This window comes from Camelus bactrianus, chromosome 20 (genome assembly GCF_048773025.1).
Source record: "Camelus bactrianus isolate YW-2024 breed Bactrian camel chromosome 20, ASM4877302v1, whole genome shotgun sequence".
Taxonomy (NCBI): Eukaryota; Metazoa; Chordata; class Mammalia; order Artiodactyla; family Camelidae; genus Camelus; species Camelus bactrianus.
The window spans coordinates 6,603,282-6,624,647 of record NC_133558.1 but is presented as its reverse complement, the minus strand read 5'-3'; the positions used below and the strand labels follow the sequence as shown (position 1 = coordinate 6,624,647).

The 21,366-nt window shown below is 42.0% G+C and overlaps 2 protein-coding genes across 4 annotated transcripts; one reads left to right on the top strand and one right to left on the bottom strand.

The window, feature by feature from the left end:
• Positions 1–1,271: 1,271 nt before the first annotated feature.
• On the bottom strand, positions 1,272–9,453 carry PAK1IP1 (PAK1 interacting protein 1). Of its 3 annotated transcripts, none has more exons than XM_045509605.2 (10): positions 9,171–9,453; positions 6,603–6,768; positions 5,910–6,030; positions 5,761–5,835; positions 5,200–5,252; positions 4,700–4,845; positions 4,508–4,605; positions 2,709–2,808; positions 1,838–1,961; positions 1,272–1,685 (listed from the first exon to the last, which is right to left on the bottom strand). In XM_045509605.2, exons 1-10 carry the CDS (start codon positions 9,252–9,254, stop codon positions 1,420–1,422), a joined length of 1,233 nt encoding a protein of 410 aa, XP_045365561.1. In that variant the 5' UTR covers positions 9,255–9,453; the 3' UTR covers positions 1,272–1,419. The 3 variants fall into 3 exon arrangements, with proteins under 3 accessions (XP_045365561.1, XP_010944031.1, XP_010944032.1); XM_010945729.3 differs by having other exon boundaries at positions 6,603–6,765; positions 9,171–9,361; XM_010945730.3 differs by having other exon boundaries at positions 1,838–1,958; positions 9,171–9,351.
• C20H6orf52 (chromosome 20 C6orf52 homolog) lies at positions 9,426–20,880 on the top strand. The gene is made up of 4 exons (XM_010945791.3): positions 9,426–9,634; positions 16,369–16,549; positions 19,874–19,919; positions 20,528–20,880. Exons 1-4 carry the CDS (start codon positions 9,426–9,428, stop codon positions 20,683–20,685), a joined length of 594 nt encoding a protein of 197 aa, XP_010944093.1. The 3' UTR covers positions 20,686–20,880.
• The last annotated feature ends 486 nt before the right edge of the window (positions 20,881–21,366 follow it).

Sequence of the window (21,366 nt, the reverse complement as noted above, 5' to 3'; positions counted from 1 at the left end):
GACCCTATGGGGCTTTACTAGGGTAGACCACCTCCCCTGTATCTTCTACTTTTACTCCTTTCCTAAGTACCAGGGTAATAGTCCCTGGTGCACACTTCCAGTGTTGTTTTACAGATGCTGAAACCACCAAAAAAATTTACTTGATAACCATAAGCACCCAGACCTACTGGTGCCTAAGGATTGATGTTAACCACCCCATTGCCTGAACAGGGCTGATCACAAGCCCTGCGACTCCAGTCGCTCACCTAGCCTTTAAAAATGCTTTGCTCGAACTCTTCAGGGAGTTGGGGTTTTGTGGGCAGGAGCCCCCGTTCTCCTTGTTTGGCCCTGTGATTAACCTTTCTCTGCCCCAAACTCCCACATTTCAGTTTGTTCAGCCTCTCTGCACCACCTGCACATGAACTTGCATTTGTTACGTTTGCTGCTATGGAAAAGGGACTTTCTCCCTGCAGACGGTATGGTGGCCACAGACTAGACAATGCGGCTTCTTCTGGTGTTTGTTTTAGGGAGTGAGGCTACTAGAAAAGCATCTTAGAGGGGACAGGGGGTGAATTAAATCTCCATCTACCTCTGTGGTGCCCCCTGCCCACACATCATCTCCACTCCCACTCCAGATCTGTTTCCCACACAATCATTCACTCAGTTGCTATACCACCACAAGATGGGTGTCATCCTTGACTTCCCTTTTTCATCCTCTACAAATATCAACAAGAATAGATCTAATACATAGAATCTTTGAGTGAAAAAGCAAATTGCAGCACATTATTGACTAGGGGAAAAAAATGCACAACGTGAGAGTTGTGAGGTAGTTTCACTTGGGGCAAAATGGGGCAGCCCAGGATAGCCTTTCAGACAGCTCTGAGGAAGTGCTCCAAGATATATGTGGTCTTGGTGAAGGAGCACAGTGCGCACAAGCATTTTGGCAGAAGGCTGCTCCTACTCATGAGGAGTAGGGGTCTCCATTAATGATTTTAGTGCTTTTCTAGACATGAGAAGAGGCAAGAAATTGGTCTCATAAAATCTTCTGAATATGTCTGACTATCTGTAGGCTTGTCCTGCTAGTTCTTCCCAGAGTGCTTATCCACTTCTGGTAAAGAAATGTGTTCAAGATTTTGTATTATATTAAGCTGTAATATTTTGAGAAAGACCTTTGCTTTACACAACAGTAAAAATTATATACTACATATTAACATACTATATATCACCGTAATAATATAGTAACATACAGCCTATCAAAAAGTTTTACCACTGTTTAAAAAAAAACCTGAAAGTGATTTTTAAGCTGTATATATTTCTTCAAAAGAAGAAATTACTTAGCCTTTACTTAGGAAAAAAAGTACATTTTGAAAAATTCTTCTCTAAGGAGAAGTCTGGGATTCACTGCACTGTCCATATTTTCTCCTTTTTTCTTTGCATTGTTCACATTTTCTTCTTTTTTCTCTTCTTTTTTTCCAACATTTCTACCATTTTCCTCTTCTTGGCTGTCACCAGGCTGTTTCCTTTTTTTCCCAACATTTCTACCATTTTCCTCTTCTTGGCTGACACCAGGCTGTTTCCTTTTGCTGGCTTGTCACCATTACCAGTTGAACCACATTTCTTCGTGCCAGGTTTTGACTGCCGCTCTCCCTCCTGCACCTCGTCACCAGATTCCTTTTTGTTGCTTTTGGACGGTTCTTCTTTACTTACTAAAACACAAGAGACAGTGCATTTAAAGACTATTTTTCCCTTTGAAGTAGCACAAACTGACGACAAAGTGAAGTTATCTGGTTCTCCTCCACTTCAACAATTCAAGAGATAACAGATTATTTAGTTTTTTTAAACGATCAATTTCATTTACCAGGAGGAGTCTCTGCATCTGGAGGCGGGCTTTCTCTCGTGTCTGTCGCTCTGTCTAGCCACACTCCAAGACAAGTCAACCTGGCATTAGTGTTTACTTCACAGAGTAAACATGGGGAGACCTTTTAAAACATAAGAAAGAAAACTGGTAACAACTATAACAACTAACACAGGAGAATTTTAAATCGTTACTTTCATTTTTCCATAAGCAAGTTACCTTAACTTAAAACTTACACTGTACTTTCCTGAGTACAAAATATACTGTTTAGAAAAAAATCCTTTATTTGGATTCATGATTCATTTGATTCTGTCCTTCACAAGGGACAACTTCTAAGAACTACTCCGATAAGGAAACGGACCATTTTATCTTGTTCATTTGTAGGTTTTAACAAAGAACCCTGCACAAAGTAGATACTCAACAAAGCACTTTCACAGAACGTGTCTATAAGAGGATGAAGAATAAACAACCAAGTCTCCATGGGGAAGACGACAAAGGGAATTTAACCTTCCAGTTACCTCGTTCAAAACTACTGTTGCTTCTGCAATTGATCAAAAATTCCTCCATTTTTTTTTCTAGTAATGGCAGTATTTTTATGCAACAAAATCTGACAGAGAACATTGATATATATAAAAGAGAAGAAACTAGCGCTTCTCGGATTGAAAGAGCAGGAGTTCTTGGGTCCTGCCAACCCGAGGCAGGGCTGCGGAACCCTAACTTCAAAACCACGAATATCAATCATGCCTGGAAGAGATTTTAAAAGTTTGAAGATCTATGTCTTATGACCTTCAAGGAGAATTCCACCTCATTTAACTCAGTGATACCAACAGTAAGACCTGCATTCGGTGTATTTACACTGTGCTAAGACACTGACCTTATCCTCGTGAAGCTTCCACATTTTGATGAAACCATCACTCGATGCTGTAACAATAACATGATGCTCTGGAGTCTCAAAACTGAATAGGTCTTTTACCCTAGAACAGAAATAGTAACACCGTAAAAGATCCTTTCTTCCAGATGGTATGATACTGCCAGAAACACTATGTCCACAGTCTCTTGGATTTTTCAATGCTTCAGTGTTTCCAAACTGCTTAACAAGTGATGCCTAAAATACCACATGCCTTCCAGTCCCATGAGTAGGTAAGTCACTTCAGGGTCTAAATTCCAAGGTAAAATTACCTGACAACCATACGTTAAGAAAAAGTTCCAAAGATGACGATGGATAACTATAAATAATCAGGTTATCACAGAGGAAACAAAGATACTTAAAGCCCCTTGCCTCAAGAAACTACAAAGTCAGCACAGAGAGAAAAGACAACAGGGATGACCCAGGGCCTCCTTTGCATCCATTTCTCCCACCTCCAGTCTGATCTAAGCTACTGTCATTTTTCTTCTGGATTATGGAGCAGACTAATTAGCCTCTCCGCTTCCATTTTTGTCCCCCAACAATTTTTTAAAATGTAAATCAAATCGTTACTCCAGGTTTAAAATTCTACAAAACTAGGAGCTGCTTAAAACACACCAAGCTCTTTCCTCCCCCAGGGCCACTGTGCCTACAGTTCTCTCCTCTCTGTAGAAATGGCTCATTTATCCCTAAGGTCTCACTCCTCCTTCCCCAATCACCCTATCTAAGTAAGTTACCCATTATTCTTATATCATAATACCTATTTCCTTCCTGTTATAATTATCTGCTTACTTATCTTATGTCTGTTGCCCCACTGCAATATAAGAGCCAGGAGAGTACAAGCTCTTGTCTCTCAGGTTCATCACTGAATACCTAGTGCAGCATCTCCTAAAGAATGCTCAGTGATTACTTGTTAAGTGAATGAATGAATGAATGAATGAATGGTCAAATATCACAAGTGCTATATAGCCTTGAAGAAGGCCATACTCTATGCTCACTTCCCAATACAGAGGAAAACCAGGGCCTGTATACTGATTGCAATATTCTGAGTATTTACAAAGAGATTTCTTAAAAGCTTAACTATTATTTAGAAAATAAAAACTACGAGTTACTTGAAACATAAAAGAACATGCAAACAAAACACATTAAGGTATAAGTGTACATGATCACCTTTTTCAGAATTACAGAGGAAGAAGCAGGGGCAGAGTCAGACAGAAGCGGGCTGGCTCCCAGCTCCGACACCTAAGAGGTGGGTCATCTCTGTCAAGTGACTTAATCGTTTACTCTGAGACTCATGTCTACCCACAGAGATGCAGTGAGCAGTAACAGGTTAACAGAGACTGGCCCCAGACAGGGCCAAGTGTCATTTATTTCCCCAGCAGGAAAAACAGGTAGTGCAGAAAGGGGCTGAAGTGGACAAGAAGGGAAAAGTGGAAGGACAGGAAGGGTGGGGGCAGAGCTCATGATGTTCGTTTGTCCCCTGTTCAAACAGGGTTGATCTGAAGCCTCAGGTCTAATGATACTGTTGGAAAATTAAATCTCTTGTGCAAGTGACTAGTCCTGATGACAACTTCACCACTTTGGCACTACTCAGGCCAAGATGACATCATTTCCACTATCTTTTGAGGCTCCAGAAGTCTTATCTATGTAGATGTGTCTGACTCTCTCTGCAACTGTTCATAAAAAACACACACCCCACTTTATGAAGCTATTTATAACACTTACTGAGACTCTACCCACACACACAGAGATTAGTGAGAAAAAAGTACCTGTTTTCATGAGCTTTAAATTCAGAGAGGCACACTAGTGAATCACAGTCAAAAACCCTTACAACTTCTTCATCTCCAGCCACGGCAAGGACAGACTCCTGGGAAGGAAAAAGAGTAAGACCCAGAATGTCATCTACAATCCCAGCCGTCACCACACACACTAACTCCCCTCGCTGATTTCTGATCACTTACTGAAAGGAACGTGACAGAAGATATTCTCTTTCCATTTGTGATGGTGCCACTAACAGATGCAGTGTCAAGCTGATAGACGTCTATTTTGTTCAGTATGACAACTACGTATCTCTCTCCTCTTGGGGACCACTCTACTATGTGAGCATCTGTAAGTCAGAAGAACAAAGCTGCTGTATTTCATAAATAAAAAATAAATTGATCAGGGTAATAATAAAAATAGCAAATATTTACACTGTGCATTTCACAGCCATTATCCCATTTAATCTCCACAACAAACTCATGGTATTTTGTGAGTTAAATTTTAGACAATGAACTAGTTCAAAGAATCATTAAGGTCATATGGGGATCCTAATCTAAAGAAGGAAAAGAAAGTATTTGCTCTCCGAGGGGCACCACCACTGTGCAGGGAATAAACAGACACATGCATGCGCACAAGAACACGTGTGTAAACACTAACATTCCATGAGGTTATCAAGAACATTCCAAACAAAAACACTCACTTTGTTTTATGTTTTTTATGAACGCTGATCTTCCTTCCACAAGATTCCATGTTCTGCAAAACAGGAAGCTCATTTACGGCACAATCACTGACTAGGTGTAGCGGTGAGCTTAACGAAGACTTGTGAAAATGTACTACTTGGCCATTTAGAAGAACTGCCTACTTTCTTACGGCAACACCAGAAATCCTTACTATCAAGCAAGGGTAAAAGTCCCTCTGTTCCCACAGCCCTTTCCTAAGCTGAATCCATTATGTTTTCAAAAGGTTTCACTCCTAAAATACTTTTTTTAGGACCACACTCTACATCAAGGCTTACGGCTGCAATGTAATGTGCGTGTCTGAGGTTAGAGCTTGTCATTCTTTTTCTTTCCATTATGAAAAGGTTCACTAGCTTTCAACCTTTCCCTTGTGTCAAAATCTCTTCAAATGCTGACAATGTGAGGTGATACAGAAATGGTACCTAGTTTCTGTGGTAAAAGACACCCCAGTGGTGGGTTCTTGCTGTATTTGGAAAACAGAGACCACAAGTTGATGAAGGTGCTCTTGGGCCTTAATAACTTACCTCAATGTCTTATCTGTTCCCACAGACAGGGCCAACTTGCCAGATGGGTGAATGGAAAGGGAGGTCACATGTCCTCTAAAAGGAAACCGACAGTTAGCCCTCAACTCCACTGGCACCTGGCAACCACCAGTGGGGAAGGCTGGACTCACTTGTGAGCTTTGATGGACTTCAGACACTCCCACTTCTTTGCATCCCAGACACAAATGAGTCCGTCCTCTGCCCCGCTGATTAAGTGCCTGTTGCCATAGAATTTCAAGCAAGTTATTGTGCCTGTGGAAGAACCAAGAGAGGCAAAACTCATACATTCATCTTTGAGTGCAAACTCCATTTCTCATTTGAAGGCTATGCTGCAGGAAGTAAAACAGCCAATGTCTTAATAATTACTGAAATATTCCTTTAAGTCTTCTGTGAAGAAATTAATTTTTTTCATATAAGGACACAAGTTTCAAGTCTATGCAAATATTTTCAGCAGAGTTTCCCTAGCTGTAGATATAGATTTGAACGAATTACCTTTCTTTCTCGCTTTACATCCCCATAATCATAAACTGAGATGGCTGGCGAGGCTTGTTTGAGCAGAAGTCAAACAAAACTAATGAGTTAATCTGGGAAACAAACCAGGATGTACCACCTCCTCCTCCCCCTCTAGACTAAGTGCCTCCCTGGTCTACCAAGACAGACTGTGGATGACTTCAGGACAAAGAACCACATGTTTTTCATTTGTGTATGTCCTGGCATAGAATCTGTTACATAACAGACCCAATAAATTGTTCAACTGAAGTCAAACTGTAAAGTCACAATACCATACCTCAACATTATTACCTTAAAGGAGACAATTTCCTTACCATTGTGATGCACTAGAGCCCCGTGGTCTATTTTCTTCTTCATGTCATAAATGTGAATTGTTTCATCTTTGCTCCCAGTGACTACAAAACGGCTATTTACAGCCACGGCTGACAAGGAGGCAGTGTGGGCGTGGTGAGTGAAGTCGGCCACAGGAGTCCATTTCTGCTGAAGAGTAAAACGAACACTCAGTGCCAGGCACCATCATGTCATAATTCTCCAGAAAGAGATAAGTGGTTTCACGACCCATGAAAACTACCAACGGTTCCCACAAACGGAGAAAAAGTTATGCAATGATAGGTAGATTCACATGAACAGACCATCTGAGAACTGAAAAAGGAAGCTAAAGCCAGGAGATGGGAAGGCAACGCTGAGTATCACGACTCCAAAAACATTAGGAAAATGGGACTCAGGGACTTTAAGGTCCCATCTAAGCCCTTAACTCCTTAATATATTTACTTATATGTGAGACTTCCATACCATTTGTTCACTGAAATGGTCAAATTTTGATTTGAATTTATTCACTCAAATACTTAATGACTACTATGTGTTTGGCATCATTTTAGGCAGTTGATATAGAGCAGTGAATGAAAGGAACAAAAGTCCTTATTCTAAAGGAGCTGCCATTCCTGGGGGAGAGAAAGACAAGACAAACATGATGTCACACAGCGATAAGTATAATGACAAGGCTTACAAAAAATAAACAGGATGAAAGTGGGTCTGCATTAGTACCTACATAAACCCTAGAGAATGACCAAGGATGAGGTCTCAGAGCACCACTTTTGCTGACACGTGATTTTGAGTAAAACGACAGCAACAGGCAGTCCTTCCGTCAATAAGGATTGAGGGGACCTCTTCTGAGCAAAGGCGCAACACTCCTGAGGAGCTGCTATGGCCATAAATCAAGGATTAATCTCTGCTTTAGTGTGTCACAGAAGGAATGTTGGTTATATGGGCTATTATTGCCTGACAATGTTTAGAAGCAGTACCAGGTAACAGTCAAGAGCTTCAAGTGTCATGGACAACTGAGGATTTGGGTCCCAGGTCTGCCAGTTATTAGCTCTGTTGCCTTGCGCAAGTCACTTAACCTAGTAAACTTCCTGTTCCCCATCCGTAAAATGAGGATAACTGTATCTGCCTTGGAGGGTTGCTGTGAGGGATCCTATGTGTCTGGATGTGGAAAGTAACATTATTACAAAGAGTGCAATCAGCAGCATCACCTTTAAGTATTCAGCGTGCCACATAATGGAGCAGGACCCAGTGGGGCCTTCCCCAGACAGACCCCTCTCCTATATCCTCTGCTTGTAGCTCCTCTCTGAAGTACCCAGATAACAGTATCTCACGCATATTTCTGGAGTTTTTCAGATGCTAAAAACCACCAAATGGAAGAAATTAACTATTCAACGACCAGGAGCACTTAGCCCCAGACTTTTTGGCACCTAAAGATTGATCACCTTCAACCAGAGAATTGTACACAACTGATCACAGAGCCTGGGACGCCCCTCCCTCAGTTGGCCTTTAAAAATGCTCAGCTGAAACCCCTCCGGGAGCTTGGGGGGTTTTTTGGGGCATGAGCCACCCATTCTCCTGGCTTGGCCCAGTAATAAAGTTTTTTCTGCTCCAAACTCCAACGTTTTGGTATTTTTTGGCCTCACTGTGTCAGGCACATGGACTTGTGTTCGGTAACATTACCTTTCAGCCAAAGGCAGATTAATAACCAGAGTAAAAAACAAAATAAATAAAACCAATTGGTCAAGACATGTACTTCTAATTTTCTGGTTAATTCATGACTGACAGCTCAACTTCTTCGTAAAGACATACTCAATGAAACAGGTTTATAGGAAATACCTAGGATTGCTTAGGGAAAAAAACAGTACTGGTCTAAAAGTTGGGAAATCTTATTTCTAGTTCTTGCTATGTCCTAACTACCTGTTTGACTACTGTCAATTTACTTAATCTTTTAATTCATACACCTAGTAAAGTATCTATATTTTGCTGTAGTTTTTCTCCATGTATTTGCCTCCCTCATTTTCTCCTCATGTTGGGAAGCTCTCCAGTGCGGGATCCACACCTTTGGCTTCTTTGCACCTTCACTGCAAGCAGTGGCCCCATCACAGGGGTCCAATAATGAAATAGTGTCACTTTATCAATGAGGGATTTATCCAGATCCAGCTCCAATATTTTGTAAAATCCCAGGACAGGAACTCAATGAAAGAAGTAACTATTCTTTCATTAAATCCTGAACACCTCAACATGTCAACTCATAGGAGCGACCCTTACATTAATAATCTACAGCTCAGTGGCCTGTATGCAGAAACGCCAGCTTCCTTCGTGCACTGTAGTCAAAATATTTACTACAAAAGATAGACATCACGTTGTCTTATGAAACGCCTTCTCCATGTTTTAAAAGGCTAACGTATATTTTAAGTCTCCTGGGTTTCATTCATCAGTGAATCCCTAAGAGATCAGTGTGTTCACCTGAGGTACTGTGTTTACCTCCGCCGTGTGGGAACCAGGCCTGGCGTCGGCCTGCCCCAGCCCCGGCGGTCCCTCCGCGCGCAAGGTCTCACCTCGTGGTCGCCGCTCGCCTTGGGCTCCGGGTGCACAGCGAACCCAAACAGGACTTGCTCGTAGCAACCAGCCACCAGCTCCATCCAGCAGCGCACGTGCCTCCTCAGCAAGCCGGGCTCGGCGCAGCGGACAGTGACGAACGCGGACGCCGGAGGGAGAAGGGTCCTTCCTGTGTCGGCGCTCAAATTGACGTCAAGACTGCGGGGCTGCCTTTTAAGTGCCTGAACCCGTGGGAAGGGGCTCAGGGCTCGAAGATGACGCGGAATTTCCAAGAGGAGAAAACGGAAGGACATCACACGATGAAGTTCTCATTTCAAGGAAGAAAAAAATTGGGGCCTAGCAGGCATATTCTAGGAAGCCTTGAGCTTGGCCCTTCTGAGGCGAGTGGGCGGGACATCCTCTGTGGAAGCCCCTCGTTTCCGGGGCGTCTACAGACGGGACGGAGGAGCTTCCGGTCTGGGCGGTAGGCGGGGAGGCGGTGTGCGGTGCAATTGGTCGATGTGGAGCCCTGTGTTTGGGGGTTTTTAGTACAGAGGGCAGCAGTTAGGTCTTCTTGTTGCGTGGGAAACCGTGGCGTGAACCTTTCTTGCTCACATTTTCTTCAACAGGGCAAGGAGGGGTGGAATTTAGGGTTCGCCGTTAGTAGAGCACTCCGATTTCCTCGTTCCCGTCCCGGCCGAATAATACCGTCCTGCACACCTTTCCTTCCAGCTTGGTTGTGGCTTGTCGAACTCTGGGGACATACTGGTCAGCACATCCTGGGGAGGGAGGAGGACTCTTTACTTGAGGGGAGTAAAGACACTACTTGGGGAAGAAGGGCTCAGTCATCCTTGATGAGGTTCCAGGAGGAAATCTCGTTCATTTCGTCTCACCACCTCCTCAGCTTCCGTGCAAAGTTAAATGTTAAAAGCGAAAGTAATCTTAATTAATAGTTAAAATTTTCTTGAGATGTGGAGATTTAGAGATGTGTTAGAAAGCACAGCTTCACACAGACTTCCAACAGAGTAAATCTTGGAGTGTAAAATTGTTCTCATATAAATGACCTAGCAGGTGGATGTGATGGATAGAAGTTGAAGCATACAGTTGCTGTTGACCCTTCAACCCCCACATTGGGGTTGTAATACAATCCTGTTGATGCAGGAAAATGGGGCGCAAGAGGATAGCCACCTCCCAGGTCCCAGGTGAGTCTCTGGGATGCACCCTGCCAAGTGAGGGTCCTTGGCTTCATGCAGGAAACAAAAAAGAGTAAGTCATCATTGAGTGAAAGGTTTATTCAGAGAGATGCACACTCCATAGGCAGTGCAGGCATCTCAGAAGGCCAGAGAGGCCAAGAGGCACAGGGGTGGAGGAGTTGGTTAAAGTAAAAGTAGGCACACACTCCATAGGCAGTGCGGGTGGTCTCAAAAGGAAAGAGAAAGGCTAAGACCTAGGGTACACATTCTTTGGGCGGAATGCAGACCATCTTTCTCAGAAGGGAGAGCAGTGGCCTCAGTGCATGGGGTCAGCTAGGAAAAATGAGATCGGATCTGAGGTGTGGGGGTTATTAGTTTTTATGGGATTGGTAACTTCACATGCCAACAAGTGAGAGGATTATTCCAACTACTTTGGGGAAAAGGCTGGGATTCCCAGGAATTGGGCCATCATCCACTTTTTGACCGTTTATGGTTAGTCTTGAAACTGTCATGGCACCTGTTCGAGTACCATTTAGCATGCTATTATATTTCAATAAGCATATATTGAAGCTCAAGTTCTGTTGGAGTTGAATCTTCCACCATTTTGGTAATAATTGTGGTGTCATCCTTTTAATGGTTGTGCCCTGCCCCCTCCCCTCCTGTCTCACTGTGGTGCCTAGACCTTTTTGTCTCTGAAGACATTTGTTCACTGGTGTTCTGAATCCTCTATAGGTTCATATTGCAGGTTTGTTTTAATTGATGCTGGTTTGGATCTTGTAGAAATGCTTTCATTTTGGTTGCTTTGATTGTCACTGCAGTGCAAGGGAGGCCATGCCTTCTGCACACTTTGGCGATTCCATGTGTAAGCCTTCCTCAGGCACTGAAATGCTGAAGTCCAACTCATTGTCAGTTTCTTGGAAACTGTGTTAGCTGTTTCACAATATAGCATACTGTAGCACACACCCAAGATATTGCAGGTTTGGTTCCAGACCACTGTAATAAAGTCACACGAATTTTTTGGTTTCCCAGTGCATATAAAAGTTATGTTTACGCCATACTGTAGTCTGTTAAGTGTGCGATAGCATTATGTCCCCCTCCAAAATCCCCAATGTACATATCTTAATTTAAAAAATACTTTATTGATAAAAAATGCTAACCATCATCTGAGGCTTCAGCCAGTCCTAGTGGTAACATCAAAGATCACTGATCACCATAACAAATAGAATAATAATAAACAAGTTTGAAATATTGCAAGAATCACCAAAATGTGAGAGAGACAAAAGGATCAAATGGTGTTGGAAAAATGGTGCCAATAGAACTGCTCTGTGCAGGGTTGCCACAAACCTTCAGTTTGTGAAAAATGCAGTATCTGTAAAAATAGCTACGGGAATATATCCAGAGAAAACTCTAATTCAAAAAGATACATGCACCCCAATGTTCACAGCAGCACTATTTACAATAGCCAAAACATGAAAGCAACCTAATGTCCATCAACAGATGACTGGATAAAGAAATAGTGTGTGTGTACATGTGTGTGTGTGTATATATATATATATATATATATATACACACACACATACATACATACACTATATATACACACACATATATACATTCAATGGAATACTACTCAGCTGTTAAAAAGAATGAAATAATGCCATTTGCAGCAACATGGATGGACCTGGAGATGATCAGACTAAGTAAAGTAAGTCGGAGAAAGACATCATATGATATCAATTATATGTGGAATCTAAAAAAACATGATACAAACGAACTTATTTACAAACCAGAAATAGACTCACAGACATAGAAAACAAAGTATGGTTACCAAAGGGCAAAGGGAGGGGAGGGATAAATTAGGAGTTTGGGATTAACATATACACTACTATATACGGAATAGATAAACAAGTTTCTACTGTATAGCACAGAGAACTATATTTAATATCTTGTAATAACCCATAATGGAAAAGAATCTTAAAAAGAATGTATACATATATATGTGTAACTGAATCACTTTGCTGTACATCTGAAACTAACAACATTGTAAGTCAACTATACTTCAATGAGAAGAGATGCAGTGTCTGTAAAGCACAGTAAAGGGAAGTGCAATAAAATGAGGCATACCTGTAATTCCTTCACGTTGTGCTGGTTATCTTTACTATGGTACACAAAGTTACAAGTTATTCTATTTATTTTCCTGACGTCAGAGGACTGAATTGCTGGAGAGGGTTTCCCCTGGGCTTGGGACAGAGAATAAGTAAGCTGGACATTTCTTTGAAGTCTTATATCTTATCTTTAAATATGTGACTTTTTACACTTTATTCCATGACATAGCTTTATTTTAATGGGAAGTAATATTCTCTCATCCAACAAGAAAAAAAAAAAAAACCTTTGAGTAAACCTGTTTCAAAATCACATGCTTTATGTAGTTCTGGTGCTTCTGAAATCCCCCTGGGGCCCTGCCTCATTACCCCAGGGAAATCTCAACTGCTGTTTGAGAAGAAATAACACTGATTTGAAATTAATTTTAATATGTCACTCTATCAGGATAATTACCATACTCAGCATCTATTACCAGATTGTCACACATTTACCTGCTTAAACATCTGTCACATTTTAGAGAAAACCTTGTGGCTTAAAAAAGTCTTTTGCTCCAGCCAGGAATCTTTTAGAATACAGTTGGTTCAAAAATGAAAACCATAGTGCAAGCAACATAAACATAACTTAGAGCGGTCTACTTTTTGTTTCTTTATGTGACAAATCAGTAGAGTCAATCAGAGAGCTCAGAAGACCTTACAGCATCTAGTCCAGGTGTTCCAAATCTGGGGGAGTTCATGGATAAGCTTTTGGGGCTGTGAATCCCTGAAATCGTATGCAAAATTGTGCATGTACATTTATGAAGGAAAGCACTGATACAGTTTCATTACTTTTTCAAAAAATATTGGTACCTCAAAGTCTAAAATACACTCATCCGGTCTGCGGTTATCAGTGCTGAAGTAGGTCCAGAAAAGGAACTCTTTCAAAACCACATAGCCAAGTAGCGACAGACGCCGCGGTGTGGCTTTTTACGTGTCCTTGGGCTCAAACCTCCTCTTGAACCAAGAAGAGAAGTGCTTTTTCATTGTCTAAAGAAAAACACACAACACAATATTCTCTACCTGCTCAGCTGGATTCAAACGGAGCACACTTCCTGCAGAACCTCCTGTTCTCTCTCCAAACACAGGATGTAAAAAGCCATTCATTCAGTCTCATGCTTGTGAAAACTGCAGTTGCCAAGAAACAGCCCACTGTTCAGGGTTCATTAACACCAGAGAACAACAGGATATTCAGTGTTGCCTTTAAATTATTGATAGAAAAGCTTTTTACGCTTGATTCATGCAGTGATTTATTCATTCATTCAACAAATATTTATTGAGTGCCTGGCTTTGGTTTGCTAAAGAAAAAAGAGCCAGTTTTTGTTTTTTGGGGAGGGAGGGCGGTGCTAGGTGGCTGAAAGCAGGATAGAGTGGAGATAAACTGGCCCTGTTAGCAATATCATGTGAGTCTAATATTCCACAGTGTGACAGGTAGCAAGGCTGTTAAATTTGGAGACTACAGAGCTTGCAGGTGCTCTATTCCCAGAGGACTTCAGTCTCCTCTGCAGGCAGAGCTCAGGGAAACAGAGAGAGTGGGCTACTTCCCCTGGACACTGGCCTGGTAGAAATTCACTGCACCTGCTTCATGGGACTGATCCAGGTGAACCCTGAGAAGTTTGCATTTGTGGCTGTTAGAGGGCAAAGCAATATTTGTGACCTCTTCTTCTCACCGTCATCTGCAAAACGCTTGGATGTCCATCTTCATCTCTGGAGCCTTGCTCATGGTCTTGGGTGCCCCAGCCCTGGCCATTGTCCTGGGTGGGTTCAAGGTGTCACAGTGGCCTCTCCCTCCCTCAGCCTCCTTACCATCTTATCATGAATGTTCACCTCCCACATTCCTTTCCAAATGCAGCTCCATCTCTCACCCATTCATAGCCAAAATTCTGACCTTTTTATAAAAAAAAATCAGTCCTTAAAGAAGAGACAAAAAATAACAATATTAAAAGTTTTCACTAAAGAATCCTTAACTGATATGTTGCATTTGATTTCTAAGCTGCTATAGTAGCTAAGAATTGTTTTTAACTCCCTATCACTTAAAACAACAGTGGCTTAAACAAGACACATTTCTTAAGTGGAAGGCAGGTAGCTTAGTCTAGTGCTGGAACAGGAAGTCTGTGGTCCTCAGGGATCCAGATCTGTTCTTCCTTTAGCTCCTGTACTTGGGTGCGTGACTTCCTCCTCGACATCACCTCATGGGCCGAGAGAGGTGCTGAGTTATTTTGGCTCCAACAGTCGTATCTGTAATCTTAGCACTAGGCCTGGACAGGGGAAGTCCAAAAAGGCCTGCTTCCAGCTGAGCAATCTCCCTCTGCCCACAGAGCCTTCCTCCATCCTCTTATAACCACTCTGTTTACACCGGATTAGCCACACTTTGGCCACCTGGCCACATCTACCTGCAAAGAGGGAACCAGGAAATGCAGACTTTTAGCAGGACCTGTGGCCACCCCCCTGCAAATAAAATCAGGGCTCTGTTATTAAGCAAGGAAAGGAAACTGGACATTGGGTGGCACGAAGCAAGGTGTGCACAGCTGCTGACCAACACCTCCCTTGAAGACACAGGGAAATCTGCTGAGTATAAGCCCCACTGTCTCACCAACGCCAGGCACCTGCCTTGCGTATTGTAGGTGCTCAGTAAATGCTGGGTGAATGACTGATCTGAATTCATCATGATTATTATTTTTCACATCACAAGTGACTATAGAATACATTAAGCACTTGAATAGTGGAATAGTGAGGTAACAGTGGGACGGGTATTAACAAGCTACAGGGAAATGGCCAAACCCTAAGGGCCCCTGTTTAGACTCAAAAGCTATCTTCTTAAATGTTGACACTTTGTGTAGCCTTGCTTCTTAAAGTGCATGGGAGCTGGCTAGAAAGGCAGAATGTGAGGCTCCATGCCAAATCTCTGGAATCTGAACCCACATTTTAAACACACTCGGGTAATCTGAATGTGCACTCATGTTTAGGAAGCCCTGCTTTATCATGCTTTTAAAAAAATATATTGAACCACAGAAATACTTCTTTAAAATTTTTTCCTGCACTTAAATTAAGGTAAGGGTGTGTGTGTGTGGGGGGGGGATTGAGATAATGATTTCAACCTGCAGGGGATGTTAAAAAAAAAGAAGTCCACTCGATGCTAGTTCCAATAGTTATTCTTTGCAGATAACTGAGTTGAGGAGGGAATCAAACTGCAATATTTGTCTTAAGGTTTTAAAGATTAAAAGTGCTTTTCTTACCTATTAGCACACTCCCTCTCTGTCACCCTCTCCCCCATACCCTCGCCCTTCTGGCTGGCTTCCCCAGGCCTGATCACTGGGGGAGGGGACTGGCAGCTCCTTGCAGACTTGTTGCAGGAGCTCCCACAGGTGACCCCAGTGCACTCCTGCCCCACCCACTCCTTAACCCACACTGTCACGAAAGTCATGGAATTAATCACCTGCCAGGAATTGCCACTGAAGATAATTGCTATCTCTGTGGGCTGCTGTCAGAGTTATTTGTTGGGTTGAGAGAGTTTACACCAGGAGCTGGAATTTGCGATGCGGGAGTAAAAACTCTGGATTCCTGGCCTCGATTTATGTCTGGGTAATGGCTGGACAGGAGCGTTTTGCAGGTTTTGGTCTAGCTCCACAAAATAATTATTATTGGTACTGGCAAAGGTGAGCTGATTTTTCCTACTCTGAACAAAAATGAAGGCCTATACTGTTCTATTTCGTATACAATCTTCAGCAATTTACAAACTATTGCTTTGAAAGTAGGTGTTCTTAAAACAGTGAAAGCAGAAATCGTCCTTACCTGTAAGGTCTGGGAAAGAAGAGAGAGTCCTCGGGGTTTGAATGATTCTGCCTGATTGGGTGATGGTGTGTTTCCGGTCCTCTCCCCTCTGTCCATAGAGTGAAGCCAGACTTCCAGCCCTACCAGGGTTACCCCTTTGGCAACTGGTACGAGCAGCAGCACGGCTGTTACTCTCCTTCCGGCTGCAGCTGTGGTTATGCACTGGATGGAAATGGACCCAGCCTTTATTCTGCGCGTGAGACCCCTGGACACCCAGCTGAACCTTTGCTCCCACTCCAGGTACCCCTTGCTGGCATGAATACTGTGTAGTTCTCATGCCCTTAGTGGAAGCACCTTTTTCTTATCTTCATGCCTCCAGATCCTCTCATTCAGATTCCCACAGCCATGGTTTCTGCTCCCTCATTTGGTCCCAGAGAGTAAAAGCTGACGACCTGAGAAATGTTGACTTGCAAACAATTTATGTCCTCACTGTTTTCCGAAAACAAAATCATAGGCTGGTGCTGTCTGTGCTACTAAATTGAAGATTATCATCATTCAATAGCTTTTACTCTTAAATACTTGAAATAGGACAAGAGGTAGTTTTTGTTTTGTTTTGTTTTGCTGCAGCAGTGAACATTAACATGCTTGAAAAAGGCATTAAAAAAAAATCTTCCTTTTTGATTGCTGAAGTAACGGATCGCTTTGAAAGATGTATTGGATTAAGGGAAAGTCTCCCCTGCTCCTCCCTCTCCCCTCTTCCCTCCCCACTCAGAAGAAAGCGTTGTTCAAGTGGATTCGCATCCTCCAGATTTTTCTCTCGTACTCTCACTGAGTCAGTGTGATTGGACTTTACTTCTGTTTGGGGAGTTGGGGGCGCCTTGGGCAAGAACGGACTGTGAAGCATATGCCTGCTGGCTTCCTCCTTGCCGCTCCTGCTTACAAGCTGCACCAGGAGGGATTCCCTTAAAAGCCGCCCATTTGAATGCGCTGTGATTTTAGCTCATCACTTATCCGCTGACATTTCAAATGTATCCAGTGCTTTAACAAACTGCCTTTTACTATTTTCAAGATTCAAGTGGTTTGGGGCTAAGTAAAAAATGTCTCAAGTGTAAGATCTGGGGTAAAGAATATAACATTTAAAACTCTAAACGGCAAACTTGTCTCCAAAAAGCCTGAGTTTACACTTTCCATTAACGACATGGCTTGCTCCTCCGTGTTTTTCTGTGTGTGATGAGCAGGACTGACAGGTGAGGAAGGCATTTGCTTTTTCCTGGGGGCAAATACCTTTCAAATGCTTGTTAGTATCTGTGTTCTGTGGCTTCCTTGATGTCCTTTGTCTGCCTTTTCTCTGTTGGGCTGTGCCCCTCCCTTTTTGGTGACTGTGTGAGATATTTACATATTAGGGAAATTAGCACTTTGCAGTCAGAGTGTTACAAATTTTTCTCCCCAAATTGTTTCCTACCAGTAACACTCTGTATGATGGCCTTGGCTTTGACACCAGAGTTGGGTTAATACTTAAGCCCTGTTTTTAAAACTTGCCTTAACTTGGTGTGTTTTTTTTTTTTTTTCCGCTCAGACTTTCATTTCCAATTCTTCAAGTCTGTTTTAGGTGTGTCTCTTATATAAAATATCTTGTTAAATATCTTGGCTTTTCTTTTTCTTTTTCAACCCAATTTGGGTTTTAGCCTTTTAGCAGATATTTGCTATTGCATCACTGAAAAAAATCTTTTGCTGTATTGCCTGAGGTTTTGTCACATTTATTTTCTTTCACCTCTTTCTGTGCTCTTTTGGGAGATGGTCTACCTGCCGTCTTGTGATTACCTTTCTATCTTTAAACAGGGAAGTATAGGTTTGAGTATATTGTCAACTTCAGAAATGAACGTACTTCTTGATTTCCCTCCAGTCATGAGAAAACTAAGAAAACAACCTACAGAGAAATTATAAAAAGACAATAAGAAACAAAAAAAGAAACAAAAATTAAAAAGAAGTGAACATCCTTTTTTTCCTCGCCCTGCCCCTCCTTCCTCTTCCTTCTCTCCATATTTGTTGGCATGTACTGTTTTTTTTTTTTTTAATCTCACTTCCTAGTAAATGATTACTATAACATGCAGTTTTCTTTCAAGAATTAGAAATATATTTTCCTTGGTGGCTATGGTTACCAAACTTGAGCCACCTGCCTGCTATCCTGGTGGGAATTCCCAGTTATGAAGCTGGTCAGCAAAATTCAAGATGGTAAGGTCCCGGGGTGGGGGAGGGGGGGTGTTTTTCCCTCACAAGCCTTCCCTAACGTCGTCCCTGATAGAGTGTGTCCTCTACGAGATGCCATCACTTTACTGCCCATTTCCCCCTCTGCAGGATTCCTGTGTCCACAGTCCTTATCTCCCCAAGTTGAGGAGTTAGCCCCCGGGAGCCATCTCCGTTTTGACACTGAATCTTGCTTAAAATTCCTGAAAGTGGATGTCTTCAAAATAATCCTCAGGTCTTTGGGGTCCATCAGCACAATGTTCCCACACTATGTCTAGCAGAGGAGAATGATTTATAGGTGGTTGAAAGACCAGAACACTTGCTCAGTTGAACCTCAGACCAGAGAGAAATCTCTGTCTCCAGATCACTTCTACTCCCTGCGCACTGGTCATGGAGGGCCCACATTTACCAGAGCACACACTGAAAAGGAGGAAATGTGGGATTTCTTGGACACTGTAGTATAAGAAAGGCCTCATTTAAGCGCATATTCTGGCTGTCTTAGCCATTTCTAAATAGAAAAAATGCACCAATGGTATGATTGAATTTATGACAACCATGTCATTAACTTTCCCAACTAGGATTTATTTTGGTATGAAAGGGAGTCATCCTTTCAGATACACTGAAAAGAAGAGAGAGTGGATCCTGGGCTTTCGATATTATGGTGCTCTTATTAGCAAGGGAGGCTTAATTAAGTTCATTGGTGCCAGGAGCTAACTTGGCCCTTCCTGGATGGGGTGGTTCCTGGGAGCAGCTGTGCATCCTTGACAAAGACAGATCCCAGCAGGTGCCTATAGAGAGGAGTTGTAAAAACTTACACAGTCCCAGGAGACCCCACAGAGCCTTGATAAACTAACTGAGATGTATCTGGGGAGTGCTTCTAGAACTTAACATTAAGAAGTTAACTGATGGGTTTGCTTTTCTGTGGCCTCAGCCTTTCCTTAGGCACCTACTGTCCTGGTCCTTAGCTGAGCTGTGGGGTTGGGGATGTGATTAGAAGGCCATGAGGGAATGTGTTGATGGAGACTTTGCAGACTGTCATCTGGAAGGAAGGGCAGAGCTCGAGGTAGAGAGTTGGGTCCCTAGTCTGATGCAGGGTCCCTGTTGCACAGGCCCAGGATGCTAGTTAGTTCCCCGAAACTTCAGAGAGGCCGAAGGCGCTGTCTGATGCTCCTCCTTTGTGACTTTCCTTCTGTTGACTCAGTTCACCCATTAAATGAGTCTCATATCATTTGAAGATTCTTTCATCAAGATTCAAAATCGAATTGATCAAAAGGGAGTTTAGGGTCATAGATATTATTTTTGAGAGCTTCCAAGAAAGTGTGTCGATAGTAACCATTTCTGTAAAATTCTTTTTTCTTAAAATACTGATTTTCATTGTAGGGAACCACAGCTCTGGCTGAAAACCCAGATGAAGATTCGCTAGAAGGTAACAGAAACTCTGTGTCGCACTAGTTGAAAACAAAACAAACCCCTTTTCCAGGTTCCTCATTCACTCTGGCTAGAACCTGAGAGATCCTACTGGAAAATTCCAGTGTTCTGTTTCTGAATTAATTGCCATGAACGGTTTATTCACTTACATCAAACTGTTAGCTAAATAGATAGAGCATCATATTTATTTTTTCAAAGCTGTGTCACAGGGATTTGGTTCTGGCTTACTCTTTGGTACCATATCCACCCACGTGCTCATGCCAGAAACTCAGGACTCATCCTTGACCCTTCCTTTGCCTTTTGCTCCAAATTGAAGGCATTTCCAAATACTGTCCATTCATCTCCAAATTCTCTCTCAATTCCGTATGTTTTCTCCATCTCTTCCACCATCTATATGCTCTATGAGTCTGGTAGTACTAGTTCTTTAATAGCTGCAATTTCTATTTTCGAGTCTGGTTAAAAGTAAACACACAATTTAAAAATTTTAGCCTTCAATATCTGTAACATTTCCTGCTAATATTTTTTAAAACTTTAATTTTAAGCTATTTCTAAAATGTTTCCTGTAAAACTCTATTTTTTTAATATGTATTATTGGTATTATTGCAGATCCAAATCTCCATTTGAATATTGAGGAGTTAAACAAAGAATTTATGGAGGAAAGTGAAGAATTCTACGACTCTCTCATGAATTGCCACTGGCAGCCCCTGGATACAGTTCACTCTGAAATCCCAGATGAGACTCCGGAAAAGAAAGATGTTCATTAAGCTACCCAGATAGCATATTCATCGTATTTTGATTTTTGTGTTTGTTAAAAAAAAAAAAATTCTCCCAGGAATGTGTTGGATTCTGTATGTAAATCCAGGAATGTATCGGATTCCATATGTAAATACAGATTTCCAGGACTTCAGTGTGATTGACATGAGAGAATGTAATCTAAATAAACTTGACCAGCATATTCATTTCTGAAAGTGTGTTATATTACGTAAGTGCCCGAAGAGGTCACAGAACTAGAAAACAGGCTGCACTGTAAGACATTTGATAATAGGTCTCATATGAGATGGGCCTGACCTGCACTGATGGTGGCACTAGCTATGTGGCTTGAATGTGTGTTTGGTTAGCACATGTTCTATTGACTTTACCATTCTGTGTGTATGTACATTTTTTGAACCATTGAGAGTATGGTGGAGACATCAAGCTACCTTATACGCTAACCACTTTGCTACTTCCTAAGGACAAAGAATTTTTTTTTTAATAATCAGGAAACTTAACAGTGACACACTAGTATTATCTAATCCTTAGTCTGTCTACTCATTTTTTAAACTGTCTCCGTAATGTCCTTTATAGCTTTTCTTTATACCTCCAGTTTCGTATCTAATTCAGGATCTTGTATTGCATTGATTTTCATTTCTCATTAATCTCCTTTAATCAAGGACAGTTCTCCAGTC